Source organism: Ostrinia nubilalis, chromosome 15, assembly GCF_963855985.1.
Source record: "Ostrinia nubilalis chromosome 15, ilOstNubi1.1, whole genome shotgun sequence".
In the NCBI taxonomy this organism is placed as follows: domain Eukaryota; kingdom Metazoa; phylum Arthropoda; class Insecta; order Lepidoptera; family Crambidae; genus Ostrinia; species Ostrinia nubilalis.
Genome location: NC_087102.1, coordinates 6344022 through 6363599, shown reverse-complemented (window position 1 = coordinate 6363599; position 19578 = coordinate 6344022). Strand labels below are relative to the sequence as shown.

The following is a 19578-nucleotide window of genomic DNA, read 5'->3' as shown; positions in this document are numbered from 1 at the left end:
GGCAAAATCACCCTGTGCTCGTACTGGTGATACCTATCTAAAAAATAATCCGACCTTGGTTCTCTAGCCAGTCACTTCAAGCAAAATCAAAACATAATAATATCTTTATTTGCTTAGACTGATTAAATTAGCTCTTACAAATCGTCAAATACTAATAAGTAAGTAACCTTTACCTACACATCTTTTTATCTTTAAAGCAAATACATAAGCCTCAAAATAACTCCCTTTGATTTAGAACAAAAAGCCAAGGATTCCAAATCAGTCCCTTCAGGTCCCCTTGACGACCAATAAGTCAAATGATACCGGCCTATCTTGGGCATTGGCAGGCGTCATCATTCTGCGGAGGTCAACCTTTTACCTGACAACGGTTCCAGGGATGCGTCTGCCATTCACCTCCAAGCCGATGCTTGCCCCTGCAACGCCGTGCTTTATTCAGCGTCTTAACACTCTTGACTGTCTAGCGCTGACCAAATAAGAATAGCAAAGTCAAGTGACTTTCCACTCAGCAAATTCTACGGAGGCTGCCTTTGAGCGTATCTTAGGCAGTGGTAGGCGTCATCAGACTGCGGAGGTCAACCTGCTACCTGACAATGGTTCCAGGGATGCGTCTGCTATTCACCTCCAAGCCGGTGCTTGCCCCTGCACCTGCAACGCCGTGCTTTATTCAGCGTCTCAACACTCTTGACTGTCTAGCGCTGACCAAATAAGAATAGCAAAGTCAAATGACTTTCCACTCAGCAAATTCTACGGAGGCTGCCTTTGAGCGTATCTTAGGCAGTGGCAGGCGTCATCAGACTGCGGAGGTCAACCTGTTATCTGACAATGGTTCCAGGGATGCGTCTGCCATTCACCTCCAAGCCGGTGCTTGTCCCTTCAACGCCGTGCTTTATTCAGCGTTTTAACACTCTTGACTGTCTAACGCTGACCAAATAAACCGAAATCCTGTTAAAACAGGTGCTGAAATTACCAGATAAGGCACCGCTCAGCATGAGCCTGCTCCTCACAATATTCCTTCGCAAGAAGGACAGACCAAACAACCTATTCTATTAAACGTCCTAATCAGTAGATACAATTATGTAAGTATTGATCTGATCTGAAGTAGTTGAATGCTAAATTCTAAATCTGGATGCAGATACCGATCACAGAGACACCGCGGGCCTCTCCGCATGTTGTCAATCTCTCGTTCTCTACTGCATACCGAAAAACATTAATACAATCACAAACTACTTACTAAACCTCGTCACCTTTGACAAACCAGACGAGACAGCAACTACTAGAACGGAAGGTTAGTGTGTAACATTTTATCTTCTGGAACACTTTAAACCTTGTCAATTACGTGAACTCAGGTTCAACAAGTCGTCATCTCTAAGGATTTAGTCGGTAAATACGAAATCTATACGACTCAACAAGTGCCTATAATGGTAAGCTTGATCTCCAGTGAGGGCTCATCACAACTCGACCCCACACAACCGATCCAATACACAAGACTCCAGCTCAGCATCTCTTAACAACAATCTGGATGTCTACAAAATATCAGAAATCATAATCAGCGATGGGGGATTTCTCATTCTTTCATTCATTTCATGTGCGTTCACTAATTTTGCTATCGGACAATCAAAGCATAGCCTATACTCGAAACTAAGGGAGGAAGGGGCACATTCAGAGCCTCTATTGGAACTGTCTCTCTAACTTTTCAACTTGAAAAACATCACCTCCTTTCGGTTCAGTCGGGTAAAAATAGCTCTGACAGCGCAAAATATTATCTCCCAGGTCGATTCAATCAAATTTATCTGACGATCTAGGTCGATTTACGGGGAAAACAACCTACTTAGTGGCATCTCCTGGGTTCAAATCCAAAGGTAAATATTCCAAAAGTTCGGGAAACTGGATATCCAGAGACCCCACAGAGATTCACCAGCAGCCTTTGCAACGACTTCAACCAGGGTGGCTATGGTGGTAAACTAGGCTAAATCTTTGCTGTCCCGTTTCTCACCACAGCAAAAGGTACCTGCTTAGCACCTCGAAGTGACCTTTCTGGCTTTTCTCAGCTCTTTTCTTAGGGTTCGAGGCCGACCCTCAAAATACAGAATCTCCACCATGTTCTTACCACATGGTGACCTCCACGTCAGGATCAGGTAACATGTAATTTTTTAGTATGTTGAGTTGGGGGTAATAAGGTATCGTTCCTAAAACATACCTGGCAAAAATCCACTTTAAAAACTTATAAAATAACCTGGCCTTGGTGGTTAAACTAATGGCCTAAGGAAAACAGTCGTAGCTATATACTTACCTCTTGAAGCTCGACAGCAAGATTTATTTGCTAGACTAAATCGTTTATCTACTCCCTTTTCTACTCCCTGTAGAAGACTACCTTTATGCCCTGTGGGTCTAGACAAAATTTACTTTAAAATCGCAAACCAGTCGAAGGATGGTCGATTAGCCTTCTTTTTTTTCTATATGAAGTTATAACGTATCCAATTTTCGATTCGATCAAAAAGTGCTACTTGTCTAGGGGGGCTGGTATTACTAATCTAAAACTATATTAAAGATAACTTTAATTTTCTTACTAAGCATAAAAGCTTAACCAATTTCACTTCCTGATAAAGGCCTTAAACCCAACAGTAGGTATCTAAAATGTGACCTTTACGAGGCTTCTCGTAGACTAGCTTAATATGTATATTTTTCTCCTACCATCTACATTAGCTGCTGACATGACAAAACATAGTCTCACCTGAATAATTTCAAGATTAAGTTAATAAACCTTGACCTACGAGTAAGTTCGGCACCGTTACGGCATCATACAAACAACTGGGAAAAATGACAGCAAATCCCAAAAAACAACATAGGTATGCCCTTGTTACGGTTGCGTAAGTTACTGGAATCAGGCGAGCAGAGGCGAACAGCGGAATATAATAACACATTATTTATTTATTTTTTCAACACCAAGTAATGCTAGGAATCTACATGGATAAAAACAGTATAAAGGATGTTGGATTTAAAACCTCTCCTGGCATTGTTGACTTCGTTCTGGCATCTTTAATTTGGGTGATATTTAGCCATATAGATGAAATTATTTGATGAGATATTGGTGTAGGCAGAACAATAATAGCAATATTATAAGGCAGACACTTTTATTAACTGATCTACGACCGATACACCAAATAACATATTATTTAATTAATAACTTTCAATCAACAGATCTAAAGCATGCATGTTGGATACTCTTCAATCACATCGTACGGCTGTATTATAAACTTATGTTGATGACTCGCATGAATCTTACTGCCATACGGGCAAATTATATCAATACACACTCAATCTGCATTTTAATGGGGAATGAATTTCTGAATTCAGTTCAGTAGCTTTCCAGTTTATTCATTTCAAACATACAAAAGTACAAACCCTCCTACTTTGTGATATTAGTGCTGCTCTCACTGTGCATTTAGAACAAAACATGTTAATACCCTGAAATTAATCATGTTCTAATCTAGTTCTGTTACAGAAACTCGAAAACTTTCATCACATAGCGCCATTGGTAAGTAGTCACCAGGAGCTAATAAACAAGTCTCTCACCAGATGCTGTGCATCGTCACATGCCGAATAATAGTACAAGTTTTACAAAACAATAAAACTTGTATTATTGGGCAGAGACGATGCACAGCATCCCAAGAAGGCCTCCTGGTGAGCTCTCTATGAAGAACTCCGAGCAAGCTCGCCCCCAGGTGACTAAAATGGCGGCAAACGGAAGTAAGTCAAATCAATTCCTATTAAATAATTGCGGAAATGACGTCATTTAAGGTATAAAATGCTAAAAAACTACACCGGAAGTAGACGCATCTCTCACCAGATGCTGTGCATCGTCTCTGCCCAATAATACAAGTTTTATTGTTTTGTAAAACTTGTACTATTATTGTCTAAAGTACAATAAATTCTCAAAACTAAATAATTTATTTCTTTAATTAGTTCTGCGTGAACAATAGGTACAATGAAGTTTTAAGTGTAAAAAATTAAAAATAAAAGTAGTTGCCATCTCACGGATAGGGAGACCTAGTAGTAGTAGCGTTAAAAGCAGTGAAGGCGAGAATCCAAAGAATCCCATGCTTTATAACTGTTTACCCTGGAGGTAGTCTACAGCAGAAACAGGGTGAAATTAAAACCAGACATCGTTCAGATGTGCGTTCAAAAGACCTGAGATTTAAAAAATCCCACGTTTTGTTTAAAAAGTGACTTGAAAATGAAATACAAAATGATAAGGTATGGTAAATGATAAGTCTTTATCAATGAAGAAGCAGAAGTTCAATTTCATATGTCCTCCATCTAGGCTAGTTTCCGTCGTCACTCAAGGTTTGACTGCATGTCTCAAATTTGGGCTTAATTGAGGTAATTGAGGTAGATTTTTGGGTGAGAGGCATAAGAACTAATGCCGTTTTATGTCAAAAATTCATCCTACTCAACCAGGTACAAAGTATTTCCTTGTATGTTAGTCTGCCAAGTCCCGAAATCCCTGCTTCGGCTCCCCTACTAACCATTCTAACCATTGTACACAGATAATATCTTGCATGCTGCTTTTCATGTTACTACGTCACATTTTCAAAATCCGCGCGGAAAATCGCTCCGAGCGGAAGAGCGCACTTTGAGCTTGAATATTTCAGTCATTTTTAATGATATCAAAAAAGTAAAAATACAGTATTCATTCTAATTTCTTGGAGTTTTTTTTGGCATCTTCAACAAAAATTGTGCGCCATGTCCATTATAGGTACCTATACAATACGCATTCAGATTGTTTTTCAACATTTGAGTCTTTTACGGGCAATTGAATAGCTCCAACGTAATTAGGAGAGCAATACTTGCTGATGGCGCCACTAGTAAGCACATACCTACGGCATTGTCAATACTAACTTATTATAATTGCAAAAATTCAGCTAACGAGAAATCACAGATCAAAAAATTGCCTTTGTAAGAGCATCATACGAGGGGCGGCTGAAAAGTTTTGAGCCTAAGTATCTTCAAGTATTATTATTGACTCGGGCTAAATTTAATTAATTTGCCAATAACCTCCTTAGTATATGTACAAAGTTTCATTTCATTAGCGTCATCACGCTTTTAGTAATTAATCCGTAAACATCATCATGTCTCAGTCATCCGCGCAATGTACGAAATTGAAGTACACAGTTGTCATAAAATTCCTCAAAAAGAGGAAGAAAACGCTGACGGTAACATTTGATGAGATGTTTACAGTTTATAGGGAGTCTGGGCCTTCATTTGCCATCATGAAAGATTGGATCCGATAGTTCAAGCATGGCAGGGAGTCGCTAAAAGATGACCGCAAGTCAGGGCGGCCGGATTTCGCCATTAACGAATAAAATAATGAAAATTTAATGAATCTTGCTTTAGAGATCAGCGAATTAAGCTGTGACAGATAGCTGAGGCCATAGGCATTAGCAAGGAACGTATTGGCGATATTTTTCATACTCATTTGCACATGAACTAGGGGTGCGCGCGATGGGTGCCAAAAATGCTCACGCCGCTCGACAACCAGCGTCGAGTCAGAACTTCGCAGAAGTTTTAGGACATCTTTGGCCATAATCCTAACAATTTTTTTTCTCACATTGCCACTATTGATAAGTAATAGATCCGGCAGTACGATGTAGAGTCAAAATAAGAGTCAATGCAATGGATTTAAAAGGGAAAACGCCGCCGCGGAAATTCAAAGTGGAGCGATCGACACCCAAGCTCATAGCCACTATTTTTGGGATTGTGGAGGAATTTTATTCATTGACTACATATTTAAAAAAAACTACAATAAACGGAGATTATTATGCCGTACTGTTGATAAGCGTGCGTCAAGTGGTTGTTGAAATATTGAGAGGCAAACTGGCGAAAGGAAATCTGTTATTGCAAGACAATTCGCCCGCGCACATCGCACATGTTGCATGGCTTGCCTCGGGTAAAACTGGTTTTCAGGAAATTAATCACCCACCACACAGTTTAGTCCGAATCCCTAACTATTTTGTCTAATTCTCAAATTGGAAAAAAGACCTTCAGGAACGAAGATTTTTGAGTGACAAAGAAATGGAGGCGGCGTTAAAGGCTCATTTCGAACGCAAAGATTGCGAATTTTTTTTAATGGGTTAAAAGCTCTTTTACACAAATGTAAGAAGTCCGTTGTAGTAGAGGGAGATTAAATAGGAAAATATATTTTTTATACTTTTCTATCGGCATTTTTAATACCCTAGGCTCAAAACTTTTCAGCCGCCCCTCGTAAGTCTTATCGCGGCCAAAATGGCAAATGTTCTCGAATTTGTGGACAAAAAACAAAAGACATCATTGTTCGTCTTTATCAGAGCCCGATTTGCGACACCCTCGGACATTGAACTAAAGCACACGATGCGTTGCGGCGCCGCACCGCAAAAATTTCGGCGTAACGCGCGTCGCTGCGGCACCGCACCACCCGTGTGCCCGCCACAGATATTTCTATGTAAGACGCAGCAAGACCGCTCCGGCGTCGCATCGCCGTCGCAACGGATCGTGTGCTTTAGCTCTAACGACACCCATCAGCGGGATGCGTGTCGTGTCTTCCTCGTCTCCGATTGTCGACTTTGATGTGCCGGAAACGCGTTCAACAGCCATTTTGACAAATAATTTACGATACGCGAGAATGAAAGAAAACGTTTTTCAGACGCTGTTGTGTTATCCATTTTGTATTGAAGATACTTTACTCAGGACCCTGTTACAAAATAACGCTTAAAGATCTCTTGATTGGTCTAAATAATGAACTCAAATTACTAAATCTAAACTTCGAATTCAATACTTTTCAAGGTCGTTCTGTAATACGCACCATTTGCTTCCGTTTGTTTTAGGCAATTTTACTGCGAAATCAACAATACGAGTTAATAGGAAAAATCATTTAAATCAACACGTGGAACGGATATTATCCAGAATTTAGCGTATATTATTACGTACGACTGGCCTCGAATTCCGAAAAACACCAGGCGTAGGATTAGTAATGCAATTTTCGATCATCCAATTGCTATCTGGAAATCAACGGTGAATCACGATTACCGGCATCTACATTCCGAGTAAACAGAATTCTCTCGCAAAGCGAATACACGGAAGTAACAATGAATTCGAAGAGTTAAAACGGTTCTAATTCGTTTGAAATTGCACACTGGAATAATCGCAAATTGATCGGGTATGTCTGGATGGAACTGGTAAAATCTTAGTGAGAAAACGTAGGCAGAAGTTATTGCTAACTAAGATAACAGAGATTGTACAATTTATGAACTTGTTCTCATTGTCCGAGACGGCCGCCACGTCCACTTGAAGACACACACTTGAACACTGATTATATTAAATGATTTCATGATAGGCAATAAACACATTTTGGATTACGTTTCCGATTGGGGCATCCCGACCTTTTTACTGAATGAAAATTTGCAAGAACACTACAAGATGTAACTTACTAAAGTCTACTTCAATTAAGGTTAACGCTTTAGCTAATTGGATAACAAATTGGATAGTTGACAAGTAAACTAATAATCCCAAAGCACAAATTATGTAAAGAAGCACTTCATTTTAGCTCTTAAAACAGTTAAAACCCAATCAGTTCTCTATTGATGGGAAAATAAAATTTCAGTTGAACTATAATGTTTTGTAACGCTATGTTCAGATGGCAAAATTTTGACGCGCGTTTTCAAATCGTACGACTAGACATCGTAGTATTTACATACAACCGATCACTAAACTGAAAAACTGGGGCAAAGCTGCTTAAAGTCCCAGGAGCTACAAAATACCACCTAATACTACTACATAAGATGCTACAGTGTTTACTTTATGTCGTTGTCCGTCTGTACCAACAATCACAGTATTAACAAATGTTGCATCATACTAAAACATATTATGCCATAAAGTATAACAAATAAGACATAGCAAACTGAATTTTTAATCCTACATCAAATATACGAGTATACAATTTAAACCAAAGTAAACAGAAAAAATATTATCATCAAAACAGAGCGTTGCAAAGTCATCTGATAAATAAAGGTGTCATTAACTCGCTGAATGTCCAACGTTTTAAAGAGACGACTTCGGTATTCACATTCGAATTATAGCCTCAGCACACATGCTTACTTTTAGAATGGGCGATTTTGCGACTGTATCGATGCAGCGTCGCGACTTCATGCGTTCGGACGCGGTATTGGAATCGGTCGTTTTAGCGACACGCTGTCGCTGCGTCGAGCCTCCGAAAAGCGACTCAATCGCCGCGCTTGGCGTTTTTAAGTGGGCGGTGAAGAATGAGTGGTCGTTGCATTCAGCTTCAAAAAAGCGGCTAAATCGCCAATAGTCAATGCTAAAAGTAGCATGTGTGTTGACTGCTGTAGCTCTTATCTCGTAGGTGGCATTGAATGTGTTAAGGTTAACGGACGTGAATTATTACAGGACCGTCGCACAAATCAAAATTCAAATTTGCAAATCACGAGCCTACCTACTGATGAGATTAGAGGAATGGGCACACATAAACCAGGCTAAATCCTTTGATCATTCTGTGACGTTAAATTGGTTCGACAATTTTGCATAGTGCGACATACAGGACAAGCAGATGATGAATTTTTGGGCTTAATGACATACTTATTCTTAGCTAAAACAGTCGTAACCTATTCAAGGTGAGAATGAATAGGCATATACTGAGCAGGTAATAGACTGCGTGTGTGATTGTGATAAAACACTGCATTATTCTCTAGTAACCTTGTGACGATTACTAATAAGGATATTTTTATTTACACTTTTGCACACACAACTGTACAGTGGCGGACTTAATGCCAGGTGGCATTATCTGCCAGTCAACCACAGGTCGAGTAGAGAGAATAAGGTGGTGTAATAAATAATTGATTTTAATTTGAACAAATCAGTTCACGAGTCTATTCGTCACATTTTAGTAAGTTCATCTTCTTCTTTGCCTGGCCCATTCCCTTTTTATTTGGGGTCGCCCCTCTGTATCATACGTCTCCAGGCGGCTCAGTCTTGTCGTCTCACTGTTGACCTGGGGCTCTATATGGTCCTTATTTACTACGGACATCCATATAATTCGGGGTCTTCCTTGTAATTTTAGTAAGTTCATAATTAAAACGGGACTATTCCCACTTCTAGTTGCCACCGCTGCAACTCCTGTGTAGTCAGGATCTACATTAACCGCCAGTAAAAATCCAACTAGTGAAGGTCATCATTGAAAGTAAGACAATAAGTAAGCATCAATTTGTCACGAAAAATATACAAAAGTGTGACTTTACACATGCTTACATTTGTGACGAGTGTACACTGTGGCAAACCGACAAATGCCCGCTGTAAACACATTTTGCGATCGTTATTCCCACGTGTATAAAAGCCGTGCCGGTCATTTAATAATTAACGACGAATTTAAATAATTCCGTAGGCCGAACGAGCTCGTTACGAATAGTTGCGATTGGGAAAGCCAATAGAGTTTGTGTGCACAACTGTTTATATTACTAGCCCGGCATTTTGTCATCCATTGGAATGGAAATGCGATGAATAAATAAGTTTTATATTCAGTATTGACTGTGATAACTAATGGCGACCACTTGGCCTTGTGGTTCCTGAGGATCACAGGTCCCGAGTTTGATTCCCTTAGGGACAAAATTGTCTATTCGGTTTTGTTGGGGGAAGGGCTACTTTTAAGTCACTCACACATCACTTTTGGTAAGATTGCGAGTTATACACAAATGTGACAAACAAAATGTTGATGAAGATAAAGACTTATCGTCTTAATCTTGTCATCATAATTAGCGTTAATACTAAGCTCTAGTAACCAGTAATATAGCTATTTATTTTATTTTCCTTATAAATATAATTTCCTTAAAGACTGAGATTAAGAAAAACCAACGTGGGAGTAGCTGCGGGGTTGACATATTAAGGCAAATAATTTTCAATCTAGACTTGTTATTCTAATTAAATGTCACTGATATTAAGAGCAGCCGTGGGTAGTTTACGTTATATTTAAAATATAGTTCCAAGAATTGCTGAATGAAGCCTATTTTTAACTAAAACCATTTAAAATCTTAAAATAACGAGTAATATAAATAGTTAACGTTTGCGTTGAAATAAAAACATTATTAATCAAAATTAATTGTTGAACTATGACGTCAAATATCTTGTATAAATCATAGAAGTAGTAAGTATAATATAGTTCTCTTACAAAAAAAATTGATTAGAAATTAGGCCAATTCTAATAGGCTTAAACCTTAATTTTGAAACAAACATGTGAGTCGTTCAGAATAAAAATCTTAGTGCTTTTCATTACATACTACACCAAATCGCTACGTAAGCAGCATACTCACAGGCTCTGTATCTACCTCCCCCTTCATTCCATCTCTTTCTTTCCCCGTCTCTTTTACATAGCGTTCATTTACTGAACCCACTGAAAACAAGGCAATATGCAAAACAAGCAAGTCTTTGTAAACTGATCTTGTAACAAAAGGCATGTATTTGCAGTCTTCGCTTCTGTTAATTCAGTAAAAGCACTGGTAAGCTTAACGACTTAGATTTAAATTTCAAAGGTATAATTTATACGTATTATTATGCGCCTTGTATTAGTAAGTAATTATGTTAAGTTGTCTGCATATAGAAGACTTCGCGAAGATATATTCGACGCCGTATCATGTCGAATTGTAGACTGATATACTATATTTCGTAACATTAGCGTTTATGCTTCTCTTGTCCAGTACAATAGTATCTGATGTCAATAGTGAATATTAATAACCCCTGAAATGGGCTCTTACTTGAAGTAATGCTCCATATGCACGCAAGCTCACTCGAATAAGAAATCGAATGTAAAATTGTAAATAATCTGCAAACTTCACTATTTAGCTTCGTACAGGTAGATACTTTTCAGACCAAATATGCAATGTAAATGAAACTTCCATGACTGGACAACAGTCAAACATTTTGTTTATGGGCAGGAAAATTGGCGACCAAGGACTAGAAAAACGTAATTATGGACAATCCGGTGTAGGTCGCAAGAGGCACATGGATGCGGGCAGAGCAGGATCAGTCATTGTGGAAATATTTATGGTTGGTCCAGCCGTGGAAGTCTGTGGTACTTAGAATGAAACGAAAGGTAAATAAGGATCTATTATTGGATAGATAAGGATATACAGGGTGGAAATGTTAAGTGATCTCACTCGATTATTTCTAAACCATACAAGATATGGAAAAACTGATTACTGATTCTGAAAGTACTTCACAACAAGCTCTTTCAAACAGTACCAACAATAGGTTTCAGAATAAACTGGATCTATCCGAAAATGCAATGTTTCCAGCTTCCATACATTTAGTAAAACCACATAATATTAAAAACTATACAAGATATTCTAAAACTGGTTACTGACCCTGAAAGTGCTTCACGAGTTCTATCCAACGATACCAATAATATGTTACAAAACAAACTGGATCCATCCGAAAATTCAATGTTTCCAGCTTCCATACATTTAGTACAGCTACAGTCATGGCACTCTTGTCTTGATAATATTATAGCAAGTAAATCTTTAGGATTCCAAGAATAATTTTAAAAAGAATGCAATTTACGAGTTCATTTTAAGTGTTTATTATTTAATTAAAAAAGAAATACTTTTAATATAGTTTGGCTGGCATACATTTAGTATGAAGTAGTATCGACATCTTGTATAGTTTAGAAATAATCGAATGAGATCACTTATCGTTTCCACCCTGTATTATTATGTAATAGTATTACCTTAGGAAATAGTCGTGCACAAACTCTTGGTTCTCGTCCAGCCAGGCTTCAGTGCGGGCACACTCGGCGTCGTAGCAGGCGGGCACGGGCATGCCGCCGCCCGCGCCGCCCGCCGGCTCCTCTATGCTCCGCAACTGTAGACCTGTAACAAGGGAGAGGCAGTTTAGTATGATGATCTACAGCTTTGGAAACGTAAATTGGGTATTTTGACACCAATCTTTCCTAGGAAACATGGAAAAGAGAGGCAGTTTAGAATCTTGATCTGCAACTTTGTAAATATCATTGGCATATCATATAATATCAAGAACCTTCGTTATCTCTTAGTTCACCTGAAAAGTTTAAACATGAATCTGAATATTTTGAGCATTTTTTTCGATTCTGAGGTGGACACCCATATGTAGGTATGATGAACTAAGAATAACAACATAAGGTATGTTCATAAGTTGGAGGTATAAAGCCAGTTCCTTTAAGATTGTAGACACCAAGAGAAGCTCACGTTCACCTTCGTCCTGAATACCAATTTCCCTCACTCAATAATTTTACCTGGTACTTTGTCCCACCAATTGCAACAACCGCAAAATTTAAAAGCCATTTAACTCCTACAAACGCAATGCAAATATTTGTTTCACTCTATAAACACACGTGTGCAAAACTACTTAATTTGTGAAAGCAAACAATATCACGGAACTGTCACAAAACACCTCGTTCACGTTGTGTCAATGTCATGGAAATTAAAAACAAATGTGACAGATTTGTTTAAATAGTCTTTATTAACGATAAGTTACAATGTGATAGCATTTCTGTAATCACTTTGCATGAAAGTAAAATATAATAATTAAATAATTTAAGTAATGTTATCGTGCAACTATTGGTCTAAACTCCATTTAGATGGAACTCAGTGGTTGAGGACTCCGGGTGAAGCTCGCTTTCACCTTCGGCCTGATCATCACTTTCCATCAGGAGAGATGCAGGCAAAGAGAGTTTCCTCGTTGTAGATTAAAAAATCAACTTCTCACGAGTTCGAATCTTTACTCATGTATAAGTAAGTTTTGGACATTGTTTCAATATACAGGTCTCTGTAAACAACGTGTAATATTTCCAGTGAGTAACTTCTGAAACAAAATCACCTGTTACACAACGCTACTTGTTATAATGTACATTATCCTCATTGTATCATATTCATTGATTGTGATCAATACTTCGAATAGAATAACTGATCGATTCAATGTAATCAATCAATCAGCCTATCATTGTAATCAAGTCATCGTTCTACAATACACTTGATTCCAATCTGAAACAAGCACTTGTGTCAATATCGCCACGGAAGAAATAGTTAGGTACCTAATCTTTATGCACTTTAGTAGGTATGTGTACCAGAACCCTATAAACCTTATCGGGAAAAAGGTATAAAATAGAGATAGCTTTTAGAAACAGAATATTCAAGGGACATCCCGAATATCTTTACTATTAATAGCTTCAAATGGCTCAAAGCAACGTGAATATGTTATCTAAGGTTCAGCCAAAGACAGCAGTCTTCTAAAACGAATTTATTCCACCTTTCGGAAGCCCACTGCCACTTTAGCTTAATAATAGTCCCTACTTTTTTACTAATATTATAAATGCGAAAGTAACTCTGTCTGTCTGTGTCACTTTCACACCTAAACACTGAACCGAGTTTGATGAAATTTAGAATCTCGGGAAAGGACATAAGATAGTTTTTATCCCGGTTTTTGACGGACAAAACTTCACGTAGATGAAGCCGCGGGCGGAAAGTTAGCAGTGTACAAAAAAAACCATGGGTTCATTTCAAAATACAAGGACTCTTGACTCGTCATTAACAATCCTCTAACAGAGAAACTTCAGACGAATGAGGCACCAATCTCGCATTCAACACCAACCTATTGCGAAGATTCCTTGCCAAGTTAAACGCGACCTTTTCATTTCGCCGTCGTGTCACTAAGTAACGGCAGACGTGAGTCACATGTTATTAGTACGTGTCTAGGTGGCCGACCTTTTCTATGAGTTAGTCACAGTGAAAATGTAAACAGTAGCTAGTTTTAACATGAACGAAAGGTCAAAGGATACATTTACAATCCACTGCTTTCTAAAATCTAGGATTAGCCTAAATGGTACATACTTCGGATTGAAAGTAAAATTCATTTCAGACAATCCAACCGCTATAGGAAAATGCATTAAGCTGTAGAGCAATTATTGCACATGCAAGCTCCATTTGACCTCGAGTCACCTTACTAATATACAGGTGAGCTTCGAATATGCGTATAATTTGAAAATCTATGTAATTTTTCAGGCTTTTGTTATAACAAGATCCATCGCTGGAACTCCTCCCCCAAGGATTTCCACAATGATCTGTCCTGCGCTGCCAGCATCTAGGTGCTTCCCGCGACCTTCACCAGATCATCGGTCCACCGATTAATAATGGAAGTTTTTGTTATTCTAAACCAAAAACTTTCTTATTATGTACTTTGATGGCATCATTGATTCAACTTTTAAACCGATCCCAAAAAATATTTTATTATTTCTCCCTTTCACGTCTCAAATACAATTTCTACGAACATCAGTTACTGCAAACTTCTTACACTACCATCTGTCCTAAACTCCGATCACCTGTTGACTCGAACAGTTGCAACCTTTGTTCCTTTATTTGGGAAAGCGCCGTCTGAATTTAAATGGCCACTGGTTACATTAACGTCGTTATGTTTTGGGCAACGGGAAGACATTAGTGTTAATCGGAACGATAATTGGGAGTTGCGAAAGACAATATTAGAACGTACAGTCGACGTCATATCATACTATAACATACATTGTTGTTGCACAATCAACTATTAGGTACTAACATAAGACGATTGACGCCCATATCCACGAACATTACTATGAGGTCTCACGTGGACGCACAGGGTGACACACGAACCAATCACAGTGCGTTCGATTTGCTGCTGCACTTAGGCAAGCATCGTGAATTCTTTCTGCATATGATGAAAAATTAGTAAAAAATAGAGCTAATTTTTTCTCCATTCGAAAGAATCAAAAATATTTTTGAATAAATCTAAATTGGAGTAATCACCTAAATAAAATGGACCAAGTAATTGATCATTGAACTAGGAATAATATTTTGCATCATTCAATATCAATTGAAAACTCAAAAAAGTTGCAATTTGATTAATCGTTAAGGAGAAGTTAGAAGAAATACTGAAATAAATTTTGCTCTACGCGATTTTCGATGATCGTCGATTTTCCTGAAACCTTTCGCTTATTGGAGGTTTCTGACTTAATTGAGCATTATTATAGGGTGTAATTTATCACAGGTAATATTGCGAATCAGAATTCAGAATACTTGAAGAAGAGCTTAATTTAATTTAATCTAAAATTCGCACTAATTTCAGATATCAATGTTTAAACATAATTTTTTCTGCAACTATTTAAATTATATTATATTATTGACACACATCCTATGATATCTACTCGTGAAAACCTTTTACGGTGATTAATTAACCAGTACACAATTAGTAATTAAGCAGCTGTTTGATACGAAACCGAGACATCTCTCCATTCAAATGTCTACATGCTCAGTCAGTTGTTTCTGAGTACTACCACATGATCAGTTTACGAAGCAACCCGACACTAATCGTGATTGAATTATACTTGGAAACACAACCGACCGCCAAATTGACAAACCGAAATTTACCTTTACACCTTAGGTAATAAAGATTTAAAGCTGCATATCGACTGTATAACAAGTGCCGAACGCTTCTCGAAATTCGTCTTCGTTCCCAGCAATGAACATAAATCGACGTAATTAATAACATTAAGCCGTAGAAATGTAAGAAATTCGGTTTCACATTTTAAAGGTGTCTCGGATAACCTTAATTAAAGGCACGACGAAAAATAAATTTGATGAAACCTACAAAAGGAAATGAGAACCTTTGACGTTATAGAACAGTCTGTAACCTACTTCACAGAGATATTGTTTGATCATTACTTTTTATTTGAGCATTTGGGCGAGATAAATATAGGTCAAATTACGTAGTTACAACGCCGTAAAAGGACTCTCCGAAAATGTTTAACGAAGAGATAGAATCTTTCAAACCAAATCAAATTCGATCAAATCATCGACGAATCTTCGTATTTGATAGATCTACGTATAAGGTCAGTAATGTATAAGACTACTTAGGTATGCATAATAACTTGTACAATCAAACACAGTAGAGCCCAAAAATGCTTACCAAAGTGTTATATGCCTACCTACTCACCCCCGAAAACGACCCCATTAGAAGTCCACTAAGCACACAAAATTGAATAGAACTCCATACGATTGTAACAATTGCTAATAAATTAGATCACTAATTTCCTTTCCTTCAGTTGCTTCCCAGAAAATAACACAAACAATATCGTAATGAACTCAATATATCGTTCAGCGGTTACGTGCGATTCAGTAATAGTCATAACAAAACGCAGCATATTCTTCCCATAATTGAATACGAGCCCATTTGCTTGTACCAATAGACCTTACGCCATAAAACAGTCCCGTCAATTGCCTGAAGCACGCCCGTTCCTTATCGCCTCATCTGAGTATCAATTCGCGTACTACATTGCGTGCTACTAATTAAACGAGTACGTTTGCTTTCGGTTAATTGAAATTGACACATGCCTCAGGCGTACATTGGCTGTATAAGCGTGGCTGAGCGAGTTTATTAACAAGCGGTATATCGGTGTTATAGCAAATAGACTACCAACCGTGATAGGTTGATACAGCGGTAACATGGAGGTAGATTACCTAAGTCTGTACAGCAATAATGTTTGCATTGTGTTTTTGGAACTTACTGGATCGCACAATTTTTACAAACTCGGCTAGTCTGTGTGTATATTTAATGACTAGCTGTGCCCGCGACTTCGTACGCGTGAAAAAAGTTTGAACAATATAAGATTTTAAACTTTCGCGTCCCATTTCAACTATGCGATGCTGCAGCCATAGTCACAAGAAAATTTTCAAGCCCGCCCGAACGGACAACACCGCGAGCCGCCAGAAAAAAACTACTCAGCTTTATAATATTAGTATAGATTATTGATAAAATAAACCCCACTAAAGATACGGTTATCCCGCGTTAGTCGTCCAATGTATAAATTCACTCAACATGACAAGGCTTACTCACAGCATTATGATGCAAATGTATGCACTTGAATATAATTAGAAAACGGAACGTGTGACAGCTAAGCCACTTTCAGCTTTATATCGATCGCGATAAAAGCAGGATTAGGCTTTTTAGATAGGACACGGTTATCGGGAAATTACGCGCGTCAGTCCTGTGTAATGGTACAACAAGTACTTAATAGTGTACCTACCTACCGTTAACACTACTATAGCGCCAGGTAAAGTCCATACTACCTTGATAAAACTACTACAGACATACAAATACTACGCAGTGACGTCTTGTAGCAGTTTACTAGGTGTGTGTTAACTGTTAGGACTAGGATTTTAGCAGGTAAACCTCAATCCTCAAGTTCAATATTTGATTTTATGAAAGCCTTAAAATGTTCATCTGATATCGGTTCACAATTAAAACTAGTACCTACCTACTTAGTCATAACATCGTTAAGTAAGTATTTAATGGAACTAATTGGTAGAATTTCGTTTAATTAATTATTGTAGCTTAATTTTAAAATAAATTACGTATTCTTGAGATAATACGCATTTAACACTTCATAATTAAATTCATAACCCGCCTTAGGTAATTAAGTTAACGATCTAAAATAATTGGGTATAATTTTAGACGTAATAAAGTCATTTGTTTCAAACAGAAATTTAACCTTTCCCGAGCCCTAAAAGGCCCTTCCATCAACTCTGAAAGCCGAAATTCTGTATGAAGGAAAAAAGGTAGGATTTAAATTCGTATTATTTCGAAAACTGAAGAAAATACTGAAAAAAAATCATAAAAAATACAAAATTTTATATTCATCCTATTCTCAAAGGATGAATATAAAATTTTGAGCTAATTTGAAATCAGAGATAGACAACATTTATATTTAATCCCGCCAAAAACATTCTGTAAAAAACTAGCCAAGTCTCGATGGAGCTGCTTGTTTATCTCTAAAAAGTAATGAAATCTAGACAAAGTCGTGCCAAGTCTATGGATCTTTACTGCGATTTCTTTATTATTATAGTTAGTTAATGTTGTGTGACTTGGCCGTTTAAGGGTACAAAACCAGGTGCTCCATGACACCATTGCACCAATCTGTTGCCAGAAACGCTACCCATTGACGATGGAATATTGCCACTTGGAAAACGTTGATTTAATAACCAGTCAATTGTAGGCTTAATAAAGCTGCGTATTTCAATAATACTTATGCATGATTATTGATTATCTTAATAAAGATTGTTCAACGGCCAAGTCACACAACATTAACTATAATAATAAAGAAATCGCAGTAAAGATCCATAGACTTGGCACGACTTTGTCTAGATTTCATTACTTTTTAGAGATAAACAAGCAGCTCCATCGAGACTTGGCTAGTTTTTTACAGAATGTTTTTGGCGGGATTTCACTTCTTTTTGTAGAATGTGGCTGTGGCATAATTATTTAACGTCGTCGTCCTTTAATATTATCGACATTTTTTTTACGATATTATTAAACACACGGCCTTTAAAATGGACAACGAATCAGAATTTTTTTAATAATAACTTACTTAACCTTAGCGAACCTCACGATATAATAAAAGAAATTAACCAAATTCAAATTACACAACATTCAACTTAATCGACGGGGGGGGTCTAGAAAGGAAAAAAAATCTGGACACCGCGGTGCAGAAAATCAACGCTCAAAGTGCTAGCGCCATCTAGCGGTGAGCGGTACAGGCGAACTCCACGGTGCCGGTGTGGCGCTAGTAGTATTGATTATGAATGTGGTGTTACTCCAGATCTTCGATTTTCCTAGTTTTTATAGTTTTCCCTTTATGTGGCTATTAAACCCTAACTCTGTACCAAATTTCAGCTCTCTGAGTTAATGGGAAGTACTAGTTCTATTTTGATGATTATCAGTGAGTGAGTGTCATAAATGCGAAACTTTGCTTTCGCTTAACTTCGGAACTAAATGACCTACAGACTTGAAATTTTGGATTTTAACTATGTGATTATAGCTTACTAGATGACGAAAATTTCTGCGTTCTGGTCTTATCCAGAGGTTCTCAAATAGGGGCCTGAAAATGCGGCGAAATGGTTCCAGTAAAGGATGGTACGGCAGTGTTTGCTTCGCGCTCGACTTGGCGGGGGCACTGCCGTGCCCCCAGAAATACAATCCTGACCACTACTAATTACAGCCTAATATAAAACAAAGGCTTTATAACAGGACCACAAGCGAACTAATTCCACACATACAAAGTGGCGGTCGGAGCTAGTTAAAAATGAAATAAGCGACGTCATAATAAAAATGGCTCCTCCGAGAATACAAGCGCATCCAATTTCCTTTCATACTATTTTCGATGCTCCCGATCTACATAACATTTGCATTTTTAATGTCACTTTTTAAAAGTTAATAAAAGTGGCATGAAACCAATTACGTGCATCATTGGTTACAGCAGGGATAGAGAACCAATGGCACGCGTGCCAATGATGGCACACATCCGATCACAAAGTTCGCTATGGAATAAAATATTAGAAACAAATGATTTTTTATGTAGCAATAATAATATTTATAGTGTTTTCAGATTATTTATTTTTTATTACTCGTTAGTATTGTTTGACGACATAATTATAAGTATGGCTTCTTTATTTTTTTTTAAGAAAAATGGCACATTGATCCAAA

The 19578-nt window shown here is 37.8% G+C and overlaps 1 protein-coding gene across 1 annotated transcript in view; it reads right to left on the bottom strand.

The window, feature by feature from the left end:
* LOC135078847 (dual 3',5'-cyclic-AMP and -GMP phosphodiesterase 11-like) overlaps positions 1-19578 on the bottom strand; it is a 246710-nt gene that overhangs the window by 151455 nt on the left and 75677 nt on the right. The window contains exon 3 of the mRNA XM_063973411.1: positions 11765-11906. Within this exon, the coding sequence (XP_063829481.1) occupies positions 11765-11906 (142 nt within the window). The remainder of the gene's footprint in view (positions 1-11764; positions 11907-19578) is intronic.